Source organism: Tachysurus vachellii, chromosome 7, assembly GCF_030014155.1.
Source record: "Tachysurus vachellii isolate PV-2020 chromosome 7, HZAU_Pvac_v1, whole genome shotgun sequence".
Taxonomy (NCBI): domain Eukaryota; kingdom Metazoa; phylum Chordata; class Actinopteri; order Siluriformes; family Bagridae; genus Tachysurus; species Tachysurus vachellii.
The window spans coordinates 24,244,257-24,265,295 of record NC_083466.1 but is presented as its reverse complement, the minus strand read 5'-3'; the positions used below and the strand labels follow the sequence as shown (position 1 = coordinate 24,265,295).

General features: G+C 41.7%; 1 protein-coding gene across 8 annotated transcripts in view; it reads right to left on the bottom strand.

The window, feature by feature from the left end:
- Positions 1-21,039, bottom strand: part of LOC132848959 (zinc finger protein 521) — a 137,473-nt gene that overhangs the window by 49,076 nt on the left and 67,358 nt on the right. For 6 of the 8 annotated variants that reach the window (XM_060875078.1, XM_060875079.1, XM_060875072.1 and 3 more), the window contains one exon: positions 20,693-20,777. In XM_060875078.1, the coding sequence (XP_060731061.1) occupies positions 20,693-20,777 (85 nt within the window). The remainder of the gene's footprint in view (positions 1-20,692; positions 20,778-21,039) is intronic. The other 2 variants (XM_060875075.1, XM_060875076.1) reach the window with 1 other exon arrangement.

Genomic DNA, 21,039 nt, shown 5'->3' with positions numbered 1-21,039 from the left:
TACTTGGAAAAAGGCCTTCTGCATTACTACACCTCAGCGCCTGCCTCACCTCCCGTTTGGAGCTGCCGTTGGCCGACTCTTGCCAGCCATTTTAGATTCCTGCCCCCCTTTTTGGACCCCCATTTTGCCATCCCTTCCCCTTTCCCTGTACTTCCACAGGTTCTGGATCCAATTGAACATTTGGTCTTCCACTGCTGCTTAATCAAATTCCTCCATCTGGCCTCCCTATCCCTGTGGAACAGGGGAAGGTGCAGCCGGATCCCTGGTCCAAGTGCATATTGGGAAGGAGGGAGGGAAAGAGAAGAGGGCCAGGGACTGCCTACCTAACTTACCCATGCTGGTCAACAAGATCAGGTGCCCTGCCAGGCACTCTGCTTTCCTATAACCTTCCTTGCACCGGTCATAATCAATATAGCATAGTTTAATTATGTAGTTATTTATGAATAGATGCATGAGTGTCTCACTGGTGCAAGAGACAGAATTTGCCACAGGTATGGATAAGAAAAAAGTCCTGGGTGCTATAAGATTCATCTTCTGCTCTTGCAAAGGTAGGAGATTGAGAGGGGAAAAAAAAAAAAAAATGTCACCCTAAATTGAAATGTCTGAGCGCCTAGATCAGAACACCTGTGAAAGCCCAGGATTTGCTTCCTGCCTGCTACATCAATCATCAATCATTTCTCAGCAAAAAGCACAGCATGATGACTAAGCCTATTCTCACATCACCATTGTAGCACACAGCATCAGGCATTTTGTTGTTGTAGAACAGCCATCCTCTCCATTGCCAGGTGGCAAAACATGTGTCAAATAATTAAACTGGTTTTACAGAACAGGACAACAAATGCAATGCAATTTGTTTCTTATCTTTCATTGGCCCGTAGCAGAAGCACATGTGAGAGAGTAATTAATCAAACCACTGGAATATGTGAGCAGCAATTTCCACTTAATGGCACTTACAGGTATTGGGTCCCTGAAGTTGGCCATTTCGGCTCTGAAATGAGGATTCATTTTCCTCTTTATAGTCCTGACAATAAAATTGAGCAAGCACGTTAAACAATATCCATTTTCCTGGATTCTGATAATGGCTAGACGATGTGACTGGGCGCAATGCAGATTGTACATCAAATCACAACAAAGAAAAAAGGCACATAAACATATTCCTTCTGATAGAATAGTACAACTGACATGTTTTATCTGCTTCTGATCTTTTTTTTTTTTTTTTACTTTCTCCTAATGTTGAGAAAGTGTTCTATGGAAGGTCTAATAGACAGACTGGTTGAGATGGCAAGGTCTCTCTAAGATGCTTAAGTCTTAAGTCTATAAGTGGTATAAAACACATTGATGGAAAATACGTACCCTCGGGGTGGTAACATCAGCATTAAAAGAACACCATCATGTTTTATTCCTAACATAGATGGCAAAGCCTGAAGGTAATCCTATGTTCTAGTAGAATTTGAGCTCAACTAATGAGTCTAATGAGTCTGTGTCTGCACCTAAGTCTACAGGGCAACTGCACCATCTTTCCTGGCTTTCAGATTAATTCGCCCTGGGAAGTAGGATTTCACCTTCTACTTATCGATATCCTGCAGCAGTATCGTGCTAGGTCCAGGTGGAGCTGGCTGGATGCTGACCTATGCCAATATCCCTGCTACACTCACTGAAAGTCAAACTTGCCCCAGTTTAAATGTTATCTGGACCAAGAACATTCTGGACCAACAAAAAAAAAACCAAAAAAAACAAAACACTAAATAATCTTACTCAAGATGAATATAAGAAAGCGCACAGAAGTTATAATCAGAAACACTCTTTGTGGAACAACTTTCGTCATTAATGTACAGGAAGCTCGGCCAGAGACGAGTCTCAGCAACCCAAACTCAAAACGCTACAGCAGATCCTGGATCAGTGGAGGTCCATTTCCCCATTGCTGCTCTAACCACAGAGCTCCCAGTCATCCAGACAGAGACATAGAGCAAATCACTCTGTGCTTTTAATGGCACTGTGGCCTAGCCTTAATGGCACCCATGTCCTCTTAAAGCTTTATTCTCCCCCTCCCATCCTCCTTCTAAAGAGCCCCTAAGAAGCTTCTGGTTTCAGTAATTCCGCCAGGATCCAGACAGCAAAATGAGAGACAATCAATTGCTTTCTCTTTCTCCGAACTTATAATGTAACTCTTACATAACTACTTAGCTAATGTCCTCGCTCTGTATCCATAATATAAACGCGAGCAGATTTTCAATAAGTAGTGTTACCGTTTGGCCTAAGAAACGCCCCTCGATGAAAGTCGTGCCAAAAAGAAAGACGGTAGTCATGAGTGGTCTTTAAATAATTGAACTAAGTTGGTTTTGTTATTATTTCGTTCGTCCGTGTCCGTATCATTTGCTTCAGTGACTTCAGAGAGAGGTAAAGACGGGAGGAGATGCAGGAGGTTGGAGAAATAAATAGCGAGCAGAATTCACACAGGGTCCAAACACACACACACACACACACACACACCACTCACGCATGCTGTGTGTAAGTGTGTGAGTGTGTGCACGAGTCCCAAGGCAACAAAGATGCATCTCTTCTGCATTTGGCCCCCTTATGGGCTCCAATCTTTCCCTCTGTGTCGCCAAGCCAACCCTTTTATTCTCCACAGCACTCCTTCCTCTTCTCTCTCTCTGGGGTTTAAATACTTTACTCTCCGATGGCTGGATTTCTTAGTCGCATCTTCCGCTTCATAAGAAAAGCAAATGGCTATTTTTTTTTTAAATATATATTTCTACCTGCTTTCTTGTGATGGACTGCAATTTAGCTTCACGGTTTACAACCACGGAAAGCTGCAATAAATCCGGCTCAATTTTTTTGACACACGTTTTCTTCATTTGCTCTTAACAGATTGATTACATTGTGTGTTATTTGTGGAATGAAAAACAATAGCACCAATCAGAGATATACAGAGAAGTATGAAGACGCGAGGCTGCGGCTAATTTCTTTCTAGCCCGGATTGGTGATTAACGTAATTGTTGAACATTACGTCCAATTATTAGTCTAAATTAAATGTCCCCTAGATTCTGTTGCATTGTGGCCATTTTATTTAAATCTGCTTCACCGACAGATCCATAACATATCATCAGCAATGACCGAGAAGCTGAATAAAATCATACGAATGAATAAACGAATAGAAACAAAATAGCTGAGAGCCTTGAAATAAACTGAGAAAATAATATAAGGTTGTGCCTGGTCTGTTCTTTATAGTGTTTTCCTGTGTAATCTCCGATGAGACCCTGTGATAATGGTTTCATAACAGTAACGCTGACATACAGACAGTTGGAAACATTTTAGTCTCTCATTCAAATTCTAACAAGTAGTCTGTATCGATCTCGAATCAAGCTATTAAGATACTGTACCCTTTTTCACTTTCTTTCTTTTTTCTTTTTCACCGCTAATCACTCGTCCGTTTCTTCACTAGCGAGCCAAACGTCTCACAAGCTTCATGCTTTCTTAAAGAGAACGGAGCCTTGTGATGAATTTGTCATCGTGTCGTATCAAAAACTCATTTGGTTGAGGAGCAGATTTCGGTAAGAAGGAGACAAAATAAAAGGTCAAATTCAATTGCCTTTGCTGCTGGCCAAGCTGTACCCAATGACGCGCAATAATCTAATACATGATGCTATCACAATATCAGCGAATCCTACGGCAACTGCAAATAATGACACAATATTCTGTCTCTCAGAGGACTCGGAGCACTCCTTCCTCTAAATGAGTTCGGTTGTTTGTCTTTGTGCCTTGTGACTGCTCTCGCTAAAGATGTGCTGCTCCAAAAATAACGCGACCAGGGACGAGAGGGATCGTTGAATCATACCGGCATGGATCACATGGTCGGTAATCTAAAAATAAATAAATAAATAAATAAATAAATAAATAAAGGTGCTCACACGTCGCTCGCTCACAAATATTGTAGACGCTGAAAAAAGCAAAGCGGCTGATTTAAATAACCCTTAACGAATGTTCCGAGTTTAATATCTACTGACCTGAGGAAACCAGACGAAAAATAGGGAAGAAAAATGTTTTTATAGGGGAAAAAAAAAAAAAAAAAAGGAGATTCTGAAGATGTAGAGATGATATGCGTGTGATGGTATGGACCAAAAGAGACACAAAAGAAAAGGAAAAGTTAAAAGTTAAGACAGAAAAAAGAGGAAAAGAAAAGAGATGGAGAAAGTCCCTCCATCCCTTCCTGCCTCCACCTCTCTCTCTCTCTCTCTCTCTCTCTCTTTCCCCCTCCTTCTTCCATTCCTCTGCTCCCCCAGGAGACTTCCCTTGATGCCAAGCATTCATCATCTAGCCTCTAATATCAGTTATTCAGTGGCTCCTCTGCTTACAGCAGAATTAATTTGGGCTTTAATTACTCTCATCGGTGGAATGCTGATGAGGGAGGGAGAGGAAGCAGCCTGGGACGCCGCTCATTCCACCGCCTTCATTCAGGACTCAATTCCAGAAGGACCCAGACGCTGGCAAACAACCGGCAGGCCAGCCAGGAGCGCCACACCGGGACCCACTGCCGCAGAGACGGGGGGGATGGGAAGAGAGAGATGGGGAGGGGGGGAGAAAGAGATGGAGTGAGAGAGATGGAGAGAGAATGATGAAGGGAGAGGGAGAGAGAGAAAGATACATACAGACAGACAGAGGGAGAGAGAGGGACAGACAGAGGGACAGACGGAAATAGATGAGGCAGACAGAAAGAAAGACAGACACCTAAAGAGAAGCAAAGAATGATATAGAACAGAGAGAAGAGAGAAAGTGTGATCATGTGTGGTAGAGAAACGATGAAGAAAGACACAGCAGTATGGAATGACAGCGAGGTACAGTGAGACAGAGAGACCAGAGAGCCGTGAGAGCAAAATGTCTATCCTATAAAATTCATTTTAAAATCTGTTACTGTTTGAAAAGTGCCTTTAAATGTCAATTATATTTGTGTATTGAACATTCTGTAAATGTTTTAACACAAAGTCTCTAAAAGCTATTATTTTTTTTTTAGGGAAACTATTCTATATTTTATATTTATATGTATATTGTAATATTTTGCTGATAAGCCGTAAACGCGTCGCTAACACCCGCAGCGCTAATATGTAGACGTGTGCAGCATGAGTGTCGGAGGAGATAATAATCATAACGCACTGTGAGACTTTGAGTAAGACTAGAACAGGAGGAAAACACAGCACTCGGCCTTTTCGAAAGCCTCAGCCACGCTTATGGAATGCAGCATATTGGCTAAGGATTGTGATTGATTGGCCGAGTCTGCCATAGCGATTCGTTTGATTAAATGGAACCGCGGGACTCCCGTCCAAGTCTTAATGAAGCAGCCATCGAAAAGCTGGCGGAAAAAAAGTCAGGAGAGGAGCCAGGAAGCCTACTGCTCGAGTCGGAATGGGAAATGAGTTGCGAGCGCCTCTCGACTGCAGGACGGCGTCGCGCAGGACGCTGAAGTGCGGCCACGATCGGGCCGACGTCGTTGTCCAGGCACGAGATCTGCGGCGGAATGTGCTGTAATTGGCAAAGAGCGAGAGGTCATTATTAAGGAGTGATTTAAAGTGGCTACAAAAGTGCTTGAGCTCAGGGAAAGTGCTAAATTACCCTGTGCAGGATTAGATCTTATAGACGTACTAGCAGATTGACTCAAACTTCTTTCATACCTCATACTGTACTATTTATCAGGGATCTCTAGTTCTATGTACTGTATCTTCCTATACACACATCATTGCTGAGCGTTCTTAACATTAAAGCCCAAAAACGACTTTCTCTCACTCTACTTTCATCCACAGTGACGTAAAGGTAAGGTACTGTAAGTTCAATCAAGGACATATCAGGTAAAATAGGACGAGGATAACTACGGTTTCCGACAGACGATTAGAAACGTGATGTAATTGCAGATAAAAAGCAGAGCACGAATACGCTAACTATTGATGAAGTGATACTTAGAAGTACAACAGAGCCATTATAGGAAGATAATCAGTGACAGATCGGTGTGACGCAATCCGGCACTATAACAAGCTGTTATTTTTCAATTCTCCAGACGAATACCGCAGGTTTAATGAAGAACGATAGGTTGTGTGTTTTATCTGTTCCTAGTTATGTTTAATGACCACGGAAACTATTACTGAGAAAAAAGGAAAAAAGTGCCAAATCCTCTGTCTGGAAGACTTTCCAGATCGGGACAATGTTACCTCTGAAATGTTAGAAAACCCTGGAGGACACTGGAGACTCCTTCCATAAACATCTCTTCCAAGGAAAAGTTCACCGTTCTTAAAAGTCCATGTGTTAGTATTGAAAAGGAAAGTAATGAATTGAATGAGTTCATTAATAAAATCCATATGATTGGAAACTATTGTGGGGGGGCACGGTGTCTTAGTGGTTAGCACGTTCGCCTCACACCTCCAGGGTTGGGGGGTCGATTCCCGCCTCCGCCTTGTGTGTGTGTGGAGTTTGCATGTTCTCCCCGTGCCTCGGGGGTTTCCTCCGGGTACTCCGGTTTCCTCCCTCGGTCCAAAGACATGCATGGTAGGTTGATTGGCATCTCTGGAAAAAATTGTCAGTAGTGTGTGATTGCGTGAGTGAATGAGTGTGTGTGTGTGTGCCTTGTGATGGGTTGGCACTCCATCCAGGGTGTATCCTGCCTTGATGCCCGATGACGCCTGAGATGCACAGGCACAGGCTCCCCGTGACCCGAGGTAGTTCGGATAAGCGGTAGAAAATGAGTGAGTGAGTGAGTGAGTGGAAACTATTGTCAGAACTATTATAAATAAATCAACACCTTCTGACCAATCAGAAGTGAGAATTCACTCGTGTCTCCTGTCAAGCGTGTTCGGTGCGTCCATGAGGAAGTTTTACTCACAAGGATCACTTTCTATTTGTTCTCACCAAGGTTTAAACAAAGGCAGACTCCAGTCCTAACTCCTGTTAGATTCGCTTGTGTGTGAACCCCACCGTCTAATCCGCCATCAGCACGGCTGCACGGCTTCAATTTGTCTCCTTAAAAGGCCTGTGAGTACAGAAAAAGCTCCAAAAAAAAATAAAAATTAAAAACGCTGTTTTTTTTTTTTTCCCGGAGTCCCAACATTTGTGCTAATGGTAACATGAGTATTGACTGTGTAATTATGTGGAGCAGCGTCTCTACTGGGAGAGCAGGCGGATATCAGAATAACACCGCCGTAATTAATGTATGCCGATACTGTATGAGAGAGGAGGGATTGAAAAGGAAGAGAAAAAAAAAAAAACGGGTTGAAATTAATAATCATAATAATAATTCAGTCAGTCACGTGGACACACACACACATACACACATACACACACAAGCAAGCAATTATAAACATGAAATCTCTGAGTGCAAACTAGATTAAGTTGCTGAAGAGGTAAGTGAGGACACATGAGTAGATAAATAGTGTCGTTTGTACACACCATCACGCTAATCATGCTAATACCTAACAACACGTAGCCGCTGTATACGTACAAAGTGATGGATGAGAGTACAGTAGTCGGGGGTTAATAAACTGGTGCAGACAATAATCTTACACCTACATGTAAGGTGATGCATTGTATTCAATCTTTTTGCCCGATGTGTATGAGCAGGGGTTGGTATCTACAAACATGCACAGGCATTTTTTTTTCCCAAACTGTAAATTCATGATAGAAAAGTAAACAAGGTCAGAAGCCATTTCGCCCACAGCTCTCTTGCCCTCTCTCTCTCTCTCTTTCTCCCGCTCTCTCTCTTTCTCTCACACACACACACAGACAGATTGTAAGGGAGCTGTTAGCTGTTATGAGGAGGTCACGGGAGAAGACATGATCCCCGGGTGGGGTGTGTGGCCCTTGCGCAGGTGGAGAGGCGCTCATACACAGCCGCTTTGGCTTCGACTCGTGCGAGCTTTCTGACAGTAATGAGCTTCTGGGTCACCACTGCTTTGCACATTAATATTTCTTAATGATAATAATCATTACGCCAGACGCATCTTTTCTCAATGTGAATTTGTGTGTGTGTGTGTGTGTGCGTGTTCTTGTGTTTTGGAGGGGGGCGTTGTGGTTGTGGTGGTGGGGGATGCTGGCAAAAAAAGTGCCAGGGAGGCGGATAACAGCAGATAGTGTGTGTGAGACAATAGCTATCATCATTAATGGGATCAAACAGCAATTAACACCTCTTAGTTGTTAAAAAATGAAAATGCTGAGCATGCGTTTGCCCTTTAGCCTCGAACGTGGTAGTAACATTTAGATGATTTCCCTCACGCGGATGCTGTTCATATCCTTGGGAATCACACGCGATCATAAATATGAAGGAATTCCTTTGCGAATTGTTTCTTTCTTGACAAAGTCAGAAGTGTTAGTGTTCGAAGCTACTTTACGGTTTGATTTTCAACTTGAGTTGTGAATCTAAACCTACTCCAATCCTCATACATTTTCACATTAAACTCAATCTCAATTATAATTCCGGAGCGCTCCTTTTCATTTATTTTACTAGACAAACCTCCGCCCATCCATCCAACCCGGAGAAGACGGATCTCCGAGCGTTCACAGTATTCGCAGCGAACCCTCGCCTCATTTAATACAACTGTCAGAGCTGGCATATCACAGTCCATTATCTGTCCTGTCCACATTCATTATTGAAGCTAATGATCTGTTGTCCTCCATGCACCTCATTGAAGGGGGACTACATTAGAAGTCGCTCAGTAAGTTAATTAGTAATTATAAACCTTAAGGATTAATCAGAGCGAGAGCGGCTTAAGGTTTGCGTCTCCAAAAACGGAGATGTCGGGGGAAGGGAGCTGTGCGACAAACGGAAAGACGATACAAGACAAAGAACGGGAATTGAGCTTGCAATGCGTTTCTGGGGTAAAAAAAAAAAAAAAATCACGTAGGGCATGAAATTTTCAAATCCATTTCCAAATTTGTGTAATTAGTGTGTGCGCTTAAAAAAAAAAAAAAAAAAAAAACAACTAAATTTGACTCTGAAGAGAAGAAAATCGCTCACAATCACCACTGTTCATCCAACACCCTGGTGCACTGTTATGAATTCCATATTCAAGCCAATTGGAGAAACTAATATTGATAGAAACGCATGGTGACAATCGCAAGGCATCCATGACTGATGCAACTGCACACCCATAAGAACAAACCTTCCTCATCTGCCTGCGTTGGAATTAATAACGTGATGCAAACTCACAACACTTTCAGCCAAGCCGTGCGCAGAAATCGCTAATACGTCAGCGCTGCTGAATTCGCGAGTCTGATTGGTCAGAAAGTCTTGATTTGTCTTCTATAACATTAGTACTGGCAGTATTTCCAGCTGCAAGGGTTTATATTATATTAATGCACTCGTTATATACGTTCAACAGATTTATAATAGAAATCTGCTGCTTTATGTTTGTGTGTTTACGTTTTATTTTTTTTGGAAGAGTTTTGGAAGGAGTCTCTGGTGTCAGGCTCTGAAAGAAGAAATGCTAACGGAAACTGTTGGACTTGATGCTTTGGTCCGAAACCATGCTATAAAAGTTTTAAAGATAGTCTAAAAAATATCTAATATTGGAAAGTATATTTAAGCACTCTCTCAGGCTCAGGCTTGTTAAGAGCAAACATGTCCTTCGTCTCAAATCTATTATTCACTCGTTTTCTACCGCTTATCTGAACTACCTCGGGTCACGGGGAGCCTGTGCCTATCTCAGGCGTCATCAGGCATCAAGGCAGGATACACCCTGGACGGAGTGCCAACCCATCGCAGGGCACACACACACACTCTCATTCACTCACACAATCACACACTAGGGACAATTTTTCCAGAGATGCCAATCAACCTACCATCCATGTCTTTGGGCCAGGGGAGGAAACCGGAGTACCCGGAGGAAACCCCCGAGGCACGGGGAGAACATGCAAACTCAAGGTGGAGGCGGGAATCGAACCCCGACCCTGGAGGTGTGAGGCGAACGTGCTAACCACTAAGCCACCGTGCCCCTCAAATCTATTATATACATTTTAAATGTATCCCTTATGAGACAGCCAGAGGTGACGGTGATGAGGAAAAATTTCTTCAGATAGAATCTCATCTCATCCTAGTTTGATAGTTAATCATTTCCCTTCTATAACTTGTACTATATGGTCAAAAAGTGCAATTTGGAAAACATTGGGCAGAAAATTCATGCTAGTTTTATCATGACACGTACCTTACTCAGCTGGAACCTAGAGAGCAAATCTGTTCTTATTAACTGCAGTCCAAAGCCAACTTCATGTTTAGTATATGGTACTATCCACAGCAATCCCATGCATCTCTAGGCTGGAACTATGACCGCAGGTTTTCTGACACTCCTCATGACAGACAAATGACTTTGTGCTTTCTCTGTAACATAGCAAGCTGCATTCTTTTGCCTAATTACCTTCAGCAGAAAGCCAAACGAGACGGACGTTAATTGTAACCGATAAGATGAACGTGCGGGGGGGGCACGGTGTCTTAGGGGTTAGCACGTTCGCCTCACACCTCCAGGGTTGGGGGTTCGATTCCCACCTCTGCCTTGTGTGTGTGGAGTTTGCATGTTCTCCCCGTGCCTCGGGGGTTTCCTCCGGGTACTCCGGTTTCCTCCCCCGGTCCAAAGACATGCATGGTAGGTTGATTGGCATCTCTGGAAAATTGTCCGTAGTGTGTGAGTGAATGAGAGTGTGTGTGCCCTGCGATGGGTTGGCACTCCGTCCAGGGTGTATCCTGCCTTGATGCCCGATGACGCCTGAGATAGGCACAGGCTCCCCGTGACCCGAGGTAGTTCGGATAAGCGGTAGAAGATGAATGAATGAATGAAAGATGAATGTGCTATTCTTTTATACATACAAAACAATGTTCCTGTAACAGGCCAATTTCTCTGGTATAATACGAAATAAACACTTCAGTATTTGAACTATTGGAAAATAATCCATTACAGTCTGGTAACTAACTCTGCATCAGAGTAAACTGCATTACGTCGCCTCATTGATTATTCATTTCCTCTATCTGCACAACCCTAAGTCTTTTCTTCCTTCCATAATCTAGACCATTCTTCTAGAAAACATTGCACCTACAGTATGAATGCTGTTTTTTCCCCTGCTACTGAAACCAAGTCGTATAGTTTACAGCATGGGGCATCACATTAAACCCCTGTGTCATTGATTATTTTCATACAACTGCAGGCATTTTTCTCCACACACCTTACTTAATAGGATACATTTTTTTACTGGACAATATTAAGCTCAGAGATTTGAGAGATGATGTTATCAATCACTGTGAGCTGATTAATGCTAAACTATGGCTCTTTGTTTGATATAACATGTAGGGAAGACTAATTGACCCACGGAGGCTTTAATAATGCAGTGTTTAATAAGTGAATGAGCTTGTTATTAGAGTAAAATGAGAAATAATTGTGATTGGTTGTAACCTAACTGGTATGAAGCTTAGCCTTCTACAGAATGTTCTAGAGAAACTGCCAGTTAATAAATTTGCAAGTTGACATGAGGTCATATGTGTGAATTTTACCTCAACGGAATATATATTTCTATTTGTGTTATTTTTCTACCTACAGTACACAAAACAAAAACCTTGCATACAACCAACTTTAACATAATCAACAAATCATCCAACCTCGCTTATATTTGCATCCCGTCAAGGTCTAACCTGACTAGCTAACCCTTCGCATTATGGCTATCAGGTAGTTCAGGAGGATATAAATAAATAGTGGCGCACTGGCCGGGGACTGGGGGAGGCTTGGCGGCTGGCCGTTGGCCCGAAGCACCTGAAACCTATTAGAGAGCTTTGGAACATTCCACAGGGTTCCACCGCTGCGGCCAGAGGGCATCGTAAAGGTCTTCGCAAGAGAGAGCTGCGCTAATCAGCAGCCCGTTCTCCGGCTGACCCCGGGGGGCCTCGGCAAGGTGAAAAACAAGAAGAATTTGGTCGCATTAAAGGTAAAAAATATCTCTGGACGAAAACGTCTCACTGTTGACAAAAAAGGGAAAAGAACACACTTGGCTTTGGGAAAAGATGAAGACTCTGGCCTTTAACAGCCCCTGATTATGACTGTTTAGTCATATCTAGAGTATTTAATTAACCTAGAGTCATGCATGACATTATAAAAGCTAACTCAAAGGACTTCAGAAGTCTTCTGAAGCACTGAAAAGTTTATACTTTTCTCTTACTAAGACAGAACCTGAATAAAACATAAAGTAAACTATGGTTTCAATAGAACAATCCACTGTATGTGAGGAAGACAACAGGAAAACGATCAACAACAGTCTGGTGTAATGAGGCAGAGCAAGCGTTTTACCCAGAAGTTGATTATTTTCCCCTAACAGCACGTCCCGTAATGATTCACTCCTCTAATACCACAACGATTTGCAAACACAAAGTACTTTTTGTCCATTTAATGTTTCATGTAACATCAGTGACTCATATTAGAACGTGGTAACAAGCCACCCCGGCCTTCAAAGTCGCCGCAACGTCTATTAGACATGCAGTCTAGCGTCTAAAACATCCTAGCCGAATGTGTGATTTGTGCATATGGCCGTATTTGCTCATCCGTATTTGTATTGGACGTGTTGTGTCTGTGTTTGTGTCATGTGTGTTCCGTGCGTACATCTGTGTTTGTGTATTACAGTGTGATTGTGTGCCAGACTGTTTGTGTTGGTGTGTGTGTGTCATTTGTGAGTGAGTGTTTGTGTGTGTCATTTGTGAGTGAGTGTGTGTGTGTGTGTGTGTGTGTGTGTGTGTGTGTGTGCTCTGCGGGTATGGCAGGCAGGAGTGGACAGATGGCTGGCCCTCTCCTCTCTCAGCTGCAGGAGTGGAGGGTGCAGTAACTGCGCCTCTTCTGCGCTGTTGACCTTGCCATGGCCATCCATGTGCCTGGCACTCAGCCGCACCACCCAATTCACTCTCTCCTTATTATTAAACCGCACACACACACACACACAGCACAGATGTATACCATAACCCCCAAAATATAAACCAAATATATGTCAAGTCCCATGCATACTGTATATCTGTATCTCTCTATACAGAGAAGTATATAATAAATATGCATAAATACAATAATGTGGTACTCCGGTCTTCCTTATGCATAACTAATGCATTTAGTAGCATATTAGGCACCACCCCATGAAGCAAAATATCATTAGTTGGACAACTCTGGAAACGTAAACTTATGGAAGTACTTCATGATCGATTTTTCTGAAACAGAGCATGAGAAGTGTTCCTGTACATCACCACATAAATCAGTCAGAGACAGAATACCCGCTGTCGGATCTGCCCTTTCAAAGCCAACTGACTGAAGCCAAGCGATCTAAGTGTGAATGATGTCTCGGCCTTGACCTTTTCTCTTTCTTTGTACATATGGGAACAGGAGACAGAGGGAAAAAAAAACCTGATAAGTGCCAAACCCATCAAAGACGCCACATAGGGAGTGAGATTCCATTCAGAGTTAAGGGGTTTCTGGGACGAGGCCAGTTTTCCAAGTCCAGCTTCCTCTCTAACCTTGGTCTTGGGCGGCTGTCCATTCCAAAATGTTGGTATGACCCTCTCAATGTCTTCCACCGTGTCCGGACGTTCGGAAAGCCGAACGCTATGAACGCCAGAACTTGATCCTAAACAGTGAGTTTCAGAAGAAGGGGTGGCATTAAGGCTGCTAATGTAATGCGGCCCCTTCGTCGCTCACCATCAATAAAACATGCGCAGGAACTCGGGGTGAAAGCACAGAGGGGTCTTTTACCTCTGGCGGCTTGAGAAAGGAGCAACTAAAGTCACAGAGGTGATGAACGGTGCCTTTAAAAATCGGAGTGAAGACTTGTTTTAAAGGGATTTAATTGGAACATCAAAAGGAAACACTCTTTCTAAAAGACTAAGTTGACTTAAACATAAATAAATCAGTAAGTAACTAAATAAATAAGTTAAAGAGAATAAATACATTATAATTTTTTTTTACAAAATATATTAAAACTAACATTAAATCTACAAATAGTTTTCAAAATTTTACATGTTCAGTTAATTCATGAAAACATGCACAGTATTTCCAAAATATCTTTTTTAATTTCCAAAGCAAAAAAAAAAAAAAAAAACACAATTTAGTCGAGGAATAAAACATAGGAACAAACAGAAACACTAATATCTACTCAGCAATGTTGAAAACCTGATCTGAAGGTCCACTTCCTCTGAGTAAGGAGAGTCTGAATATTTTCCGTTTGTAACAGAAAGCGGCCCACATTCATGGTCTTATCTGCTAAACTATAGAAGATCTAAATCCTCTGTTCAGATAGACAGACAGACAGACAGACAGACAGACAGACAGATAGACAGATAAATAGATAGACAGACACACAGACAAACAGACAGACAGACAGATAGACAGACAGACATATAGCTAGACAGACAGACAGACAGACAGACAGACAGACAGATAGACAGACAGACAGACACACAGACAAACAGACAGACAGACAGATAGACTGACAGACAGACAGATAGACAGACAGACATATAGATAGACAGACAGACAGACAGATAGGCAGACAGACATATAGATAGACAGACAGACAGACAGATAGACAGACAGACAGACAGACACACAGACAGACAGACAGACAGAGCAAGGAGTGTCTAGTGATGTGAGTTCGTTTTCAGGAAAAAAAAAAAAAAGAGGAATTTAACAGAGTGACTCTGAGCATGCTGAGCAGGTCATGTGTAGCATAGATTGAGCAGCCGGCCCATATTTATTAACTGGTGATTAATAACGCTTCTCCATTCATTAGTGTAGTCACCTCTGTGCAGTGAAGTGTGGTTGTGTTAATAAGCAATTACACACACCTTGCTGATCAATGACTTTCTCTCTCTCTCTCTCTCTCTCGCTGTCTCTCTCTCTCTCTCTCTCTCTCTCTCAGTACTTTGGTGCACACTAAAGAGAAATACTGTATTAGTACTAACAGTGAGGATTTTATTTCTGCTTTACTATTTGGATTTATTGTGCGAATTGAAATAGGATTAAAAATCAAACAATATGGACTGAGCTAAACCCAAAGAACCTAAATAAGTAAATAAATAAATAGATAAATCTCTATGAACCCATCATAATATCACAGATCAGGCAATCCCCTTGGCACCGTCTTGATGGGGTGTATTTGTTATATAGTCAGTTAACATTCAGTAAACATGTCATCGCTCAAACTATTCCTATGGGTTCCTCAGACAACAGTGTCATGGATAATTTGTGTTCTCAATTCTAGGACAGCAAATGAAGTCTCTTTTTCTCTTCTTGTTTTTTTTTTTTTTTCCCCGAGACAAAGCAAGCATGAGACGCAGACGTACACGGCGAAGGAGGAGCCGGGTTCGGGCGTCAGGCTGGAAATCGAAACGGATTTGATTAAAAACAGAAGGCAGGAACGAGGAAGCAGGATGGAATCTCTTGTCTCTCCTGTTCTCATCTCTCTGCTTCTCATCTCCTCGCACTTGGTAGCAGCCCACGGTTCTGCTTCACACAGAGAGGCCAGCTGTACAGTAAATGTGCGCCCTACTCTGCCCCCTAGCCCCCTCCACCCTCACCACCTTCCCACCTCCTGCCCATCGATCCAGGCCTCTCTCTCTCTTTCTCTCTCTCTCTGTCTTTCCGTGTTGCGGATGGAAGCCTGGGCATGCACTCAGCTTTCACCCCCTCCCACCTTGAAAAAAAAAAATAAATATAAAGAAAACACACCAAAAGGTGACCCTTTAAATCAGCTTTTCCAGAACATTCAGTCTGCCTGCTTATAAAGTTCCTGACTGTCCTTCAAAACGTCATCCACCAGCTTGGCACAAGTTATTTACAGAAGGGGAGAAAAGGCCAGTGGAGGAAAAAGGAAAACAAACACCAGAATGCCCAAAAGCACCCTTTACTAATAGGAACCACGGTGCACTGTTCTTCAGGAAAGATTGCATAGATTAATACGATTTTCAAGTTTCATTACAGTAGTTCAATTCTAACCATGTGAAGCGCCTGCTAAATTTGATTGGCTGAAGTCAGGAAATCATTACAGGTCTCCAACCATTACAAAGTTTTTTTCATTATCGAAGTTCAGACTGTACCGGGTACCAATTTCGTGAGGATTCTTTGACTAGTTTCCTAAAGTAGGTGGGCAGAGGGGTTTTTTTTTTGTTTGTTTGTTTGCTTGTTTGTTTAAAAAGAAAAGGAAAAAAAGAAAAAATTATCGGTAGAGCTTCAAATTTTTGGCAAAAGAAGAAGAAGAAGAAGAAGAAGAAGAAGAAGAAGAATCCTATTGACCCTTGGACCCCTAAAAAAGCAAAGGAGCTTTGCGAGATTGCTGGATATCTGAGATGGATGGCAGAGTTAGACCTTTTTCCTTGTTTCTGACAACCTCACATCAGGGTACTGAGAAGTAAGCAAGAGCTTTTGGCTCAGCTGGAGAACTTGAAGGAAAAATAGGCTCCTATGGAGCTTTAAGGGTCAAAGTTCACACTGTTGTCGAGAAACGGGGGGATTCAGAAGTGCTGCTGTGATTCTTTTCGGCTTATCTGTCAGTAAAAGACCTTCACATGTATCTCTGGACAGTGAGGGAAAGTTTTTTTTTTGTTTTAATATCATGTACTAATTTGCCAAGACCTTGCAAAACATTTAATTAGTTAAAAAGTACAAATTTAAGACAGATACTATACACGATGAACGAAAAATTCTCTACCAAAAATTTATGTTTTTGTGTATGCACTGCCTTCAAATGTACAGTAATTCATAGAACCTTGAATGCCAAGCTTCTGTCTGTAGAGGAAACACATCTGAAGTGTGTACAATGGGCACATGCAGGCCGTAATAAACATCCTTCAAAAGCTAGGAAGTTAATGACAGTTTTGATAGCGACCACAGAAGCTCAGAGAGGCATAAACCCTGGCATCCACTCTTCCCGTCTTCCTTTCACCCTCTCTGGTGACACATCGCATGCCTTTAGTTGGTTGAATTAGCCATGCCAGCAAACTCCAAACTAAAGAGAGGCCAGCTGTCTTCTGGCCTGCTTGGAAATTGCTCCGCGGTCACCAGCAATCGAATTTTTTTCAATTTGTTTTTTTCCTACAGATGGACAGGAATATAACATTGAGTCCCATGATCTGAATGGCCAGCTGTATGGCGAATGTGGATGGATCCATCTGGACCTTGAGAGCAATCTCTTTCCTCCCAAGGGCATGCTGCTACTGGTCCAGGCCAATACACACCACTTTCCTCACCAGAAACACGATTAGGATGTTATATATTTCCCTTTTCCCACACAAAGCCACACATGTCCACTTGGGTCCGTTACACAAAAGCTGGCCTCATCATCACATCATTGAAGTTATGAATTCTCTAAATTCTAAGGGAGACTTTATTCAATTTGATTTTGGGGGTCATAGGGACGATGGGTGCAAAAGGTGGAACAGAGTAACATATCAAAATTGCTCTGTGCTTTTTTGGAGCCTCTTTCTTAGTGGCCATATCTCAGATTAGACTCAGAGGACATGCTAATTTACTTTATTCTATTTTGTGCCATCATGTCATATATATATAGAGCTATCGGGGTGAATCAACAGCCATAAAGCAAGAAGCGTAAGGCCAGGAACAGCACCCCTAAGAGAGGAGCGCCTGCTCCATTACCTACGCTAATAACAGTGACAGCTGAGCGGAGATGACCCCCGGCCTCTCGTTTCGCCTCTCCTGTGCAGATGGCCATTAAAAGGAGAAAGTGTCCCCTTTTTTCAAGGGAAAAGGCATTTGGACCCTTTTCCAAATGAGGCCTCTGCTTCTCCCTTCCAGTTTTGCTTTTCTGGCACATGCTGTCTGTAAGGTAATTACGATCCAGTCCAGATCTGCCCCAGCTACCACCCCTCCCAAAAAAAAAGCCCAACCCACTTAGTACCATCACCCATCAGAAGTGTCAAAGGAAGTCTGTAGTGGACACCTGAGTATGGACTGTGCTTCAGGTCCATGCCAGTTGGATAGTGACTTTCAGCCATTTTGAAATGTGAAAATGGTATGATTTGACTGCAGAGCAATTATTTTCTTAATAATCATTGCATGATAATGTATGATCGTCAATAAGGCTGCAATTTTAAGATGTTTGGATCTCTCTCTACCTGTGATATCAGAGTATCTTCTGGCTACCGTATAATAATCCGTAGCAACAACATGTACAACCTTGTGACCTTAATATCGAAATGATGTACCTGAACTTAACATGTTGTGGAACATCATTTCATTCATTCATTCATCTTCTACCGCTTATCCAAACTACCTCGGGTCACGGGGAGCCTGTGCCTATCTCAGGCGTCATCGGGCATCAAGGCAGGATACACCCTGGACGGAGTGCCAACCCATCACAGAGCACACATACATTCATTCACTCACGCAATCACACACTACGGACAATTTTCCAGAGATGCCAATCAACCTACCATGCAGGTCTTTGGACCGGGGGAGGAAACCGGAGTACCCGGAGGAAACCCCCGAGGCACGGGGAGAACATGCAAACTCCACACACACAAGGCGGAGGCGGGAATCGAACCCCGACCCTGGAGGTGTGAGGCGAACGTGCTAACCACTAAGCCACCGTGCCCCCCTGTGGAACATCAAGCTTACTAATAAAACTTAATATTATTAAAAATGAATATCCAGGTAATTATTTAGCAGGAACATGCATAAAAAGCTACACACTTGGAGAATATCCTTAAGGTGGCACCACCAGTGACTCCAATATGTCCTAATGCATCACATCAGTGATTCTTTATTTTCTATAGTTTCTATATCTTATCACCCACTTGTCACTTCTGCAGCTCTTTCCAAAACTGTAAAACTTTTTAAAACTCTCCAAATACCTATTAATAGATTTAGTGCTCTTTACCTACTATGTAAATCTGTCCTTCACACTGAATTAAACAACACATTTCAATATCTCGCTAGGAGTGAGATAAAAGATTGAATGGCTTATAAACTAAACGATTCTCCATATTCTTAAACATTCCCAAAATTTACATTATAAATTGCAGTGTAAAGAAAGATCCAGCAAAGCAACAACAACAAAAAAAAAAATGAATGCATGAAGAACAGAATTCCATTTAGCTATAACCAGAGGACTTAAGGAATAAAACGTCAGCAAAGAATACTGTCTCAGATATTCAAACTGAATATTAATAAAGGATGCTGTCGGTGTGGGTGAGTGTGAATATTTAGAGCTGAGAAACTCATTAATACATTTACTTTATCATTCACAGACTTATGCAATATTAATAATGTAAATAAATAAATCAGTACCGTGAAGCAATAATGTGTTTGAAATTTTTTTTTTCTTGTGTGCTGCCTGAGAAAAAGGCGTGCTTGGTCAATAAGTCTCTATTTTCAGGTTTAATATATATTCATGTTGCTGATACTCATTACACAATAATACCGTGTTTGTGAGAACTGTGGTACGGCCATAAATTTATTAAAAAAAAAAAAGTCAACATGTAGCCCATAATGCAACACATCACTTTACACAAAGCTGATTTTTATGTAGGTTGTGTGTTCACCTTCCCTTGACCACCTTTCACCTCAACCTCATGTCTTTGATATAGTTTTACAAAAAAAAATACAAAATTTGAGCTAAGAAAACATCCTGCAATAAAAAAAATCATTTTGTCTTCCAGTAAAACCAAACACAATTTTTTTTAAAATAGTTTCCAAATGTTTCAGAAATAATTTCAGAAGATTATGTTCTACAATGCATATACTGTACTGTACACCAATCCTGCCTCCAGTTATACTGATGACAATGATTTCCCATACGTTAATAAATATCTCACCCAGAAACCAGCTCTGATCCTAACAACGTGTTTAAACACTAATTTTCAGTGTTTTTTAAAGAGTTAATTCATAAAAGCATATCGTCGCTGTCAGGCTGAATCCTCGTATCTCCAAAACCGTTATTTTTTTACCTTATCTGCAGTGCACAGGGTTTAGTCCGCGTTGCAGTGGATTGTCTTGCGCTAAATTCCTGTCCTCAGATGAGCACCAGAACTAGCGGGGGTCAAGATTTTTTTTCTTTGAGCCCAGTGTTTTGAAGACATTTACCTCAGAAGACGTGTTGATTCGTTGCGACTCTTCTTGAGGAGAAATATGCCGTGAAGCTCTCCCGCGGAGTGAGGAAGAGGTGGACAGTTGAAGTGTCCAATGGAGTTATGAGATTTGCGCTCAAGCTATTTTCAAGACTTTAGATTGGTTAATAACTTGTAAAAATAACAGACCCACGTGGGGACTGACCAATAGCATCGATATGTGAAAAAATATGAAATTGACCAAATTTGGACATACGAGGTTTCCGCCCGACAGCGACGATATGTAAAATGTATGTTGCCCTTCAATTGCACCTAGTCTACTTTAATCACCATGACCTTGAAGTGGTTAGTGAAGCTCAATAAACAATGTTGTAACCTAGTGGTTAAGGTGTTGGATTACTGATTAGATGGTCATGAGTTCAAATCCCAGTTTTTAGCTCTTGGTATTTTACTGTAGGTAAGGATGCTGATTTAGGCTTTGTGCATTAACATCAGATTTTCAGTTATACAATGTGCATTTTTCCCTCCAATTCACCAACCAGCTGTTAGAAAACAGATGTGAAAAATATACATTTGAAATAAATGTGAGGAAAATGTGAAATTGTAAGATATAGGTATCAGACTTACCAAGCATATGGTTTGCCACATGAACCTGAATGTCCCATTCACTATGGAAGACCATCTGACATTTAATGCACTGGTATGTCTTCTTCTGTGGAAAAAAAAAAAGACAGGTAGAGTAGAATGTAGTGTAGAAATAGAGTAGAAACCTAATTGATATGATATTAAACCAATGATTAATCTCATATATATATATATATATATATATATATATATATATATATATATATATATATATATATATATATACAATTTTAGCTATTGGTCCATGTCAAACTAAGTAATACTAAATAATGCACCAAATGGCACTGAGAGAAAAAGTAAAAGCCTACAAGAATGTGACTTTGCCTTAC